Raw genomic sequence first — 1,204 nt, forward strand, 5'->3', positions numbered from 1 at the left:
GTGAGTTTGGGGGGGTCAGGAGATTTGGGGGGGTCAGCTACATTTTGGGGGGTGTCTGCAGTAGTTTTAGGGGGAGTCACCTGCGGTTTGGGGGGTCAGAATTAGGATTGGGGGGGCAGCAGAATTTTTGGGGGCCCCCCCAGGAGCTTGGGGGGGTCAGCAGCAGTTTAGGGGGGCTCAGTAGCCATTTGGGGGGGGTTCAGTAGCCATTTGGGGGAATCACCAGCAGTTTAAGGAGACCAGCGGTGATTTAGGGGATCAGCAAAAGGTTTGGGGGTCAGCTGCACTTTTGGCCCCCCCAGCAGTTTTGGGGGTGCCCCCCCCCCAAATTACCTTCTCCAGCAGCGCCTTCACCTCCCACTCCTGCCGCTGCCGCCGGCTGCGATAGGGATTGTTCTCCAACGCGTCAAAATTGGCTTCACCGGCACCTAGACAGCAGCAGGGGGGGGATAATGGGTGAGTGGGTTGTCCGGAAACATCCCACACACAGGCTTTTGACACCCTTGGGTGGGGGCCACCCTACCTGGCACCAAAATGCTGGTAAAACCGTGACTGTGGCCGGCACCGAGGACGTCCTCAAAGGGGCAGAAGCGAAGCCCGTGTGGTGGCCGGGGCGGGCGATGGCAGAGATACGGTTGGGGTGGCACCTCCTTCCCCACTCCCTTGTACACCTTGTTTTTTTGGGGGGGACACACATTTAGGGAGGTCATAGGAGAGGAACAAATCAGGGGGGTGTTGGGGGCGGGTTCTACCTGTACTAGGTCACCGCAGGCGGCTGCCAGCACCCCGCGTTGGCTGAAGGCGAGGTGCCCGGCACCCTGCGGCAGCACCAGCTCCTGCAGCACCCGGTACGTCCGCAGGTCGAACAGCCGCAGTTTGCGGTCCAGCCCCGCTGATGCCATGTACCTGGGAAAAGAAATAAGTGGGGGGGGACACACAAAAAAGTGACACACCGGTCCTCATTAGGTGTGTGTCCCCCCCCACCAAAATGTTTCCCAGTGCTCACGTGCCGGTGGGATCAACGACGAGTGCCCGCAGGGCACCACGGTGGCAAAGCATCCGCACCAGTGGCTCCGACACAGTGGGACTCCACAACGTCACCGTCCCTGGGGACAAGGATGTGATTTAAGGGAGGGAGAGAGTTAAAGACACCCCTCTGGGGTTTTGGGGGGGGGGGGTTGGTCTTACCGTTGCTGTGACCCAG

General features: G+C 60.5%; 1 protein-coding gene across 1 annotated transcript in view; it reads right to left on the bottom strand.

Moving 5' to 3' along the window:
* WDR46 (WD repeat domain 46) overlaps nt 1–1,204 on the bottom strand; it is a 4,162-nt gene that overhangs the window by 660 nt on the left and 2,298 nt on the right. Inside the window, exons 7-11 of the mRNA XM_010569918.1 lie at nt 1,189–1,198; nt 1,007–1,106; nt 753–906; nt 524–671; nt 334–428 (exon numbers count right to left, since the gene is read on the bottom strand). Coding sequence (XP_010568220.1) covers nt 334–428; nt 524–671; nt 753–906; nt 1,007–1,106; nt 1,189–1,198 — 507 coding nt within the window. The remainder of the gene's footprint in view (nt 1–333; nt 429–523; nt 672–752; nt 907–1,006; nt 1,107–1,188; nt 1,199–1,204) is intronic.

This window comes from Haliaeetus leucocephalus, unplaced genomic scaffold (genome assembly GCF_000737465.1).
Source record: "Haliaeetus leucocephalus isolate CR32 unplaced genomic scaffold, Haliaeetus_leucocephalus-4.0 Scaffold282, whole genome shotgun sequence".
NCBI lineage: Eukaryota > Metazoa > Chordata > Aves > Accipitriformes > Accipitridae > Haliaeetus > Haliaeetus leucocephalus.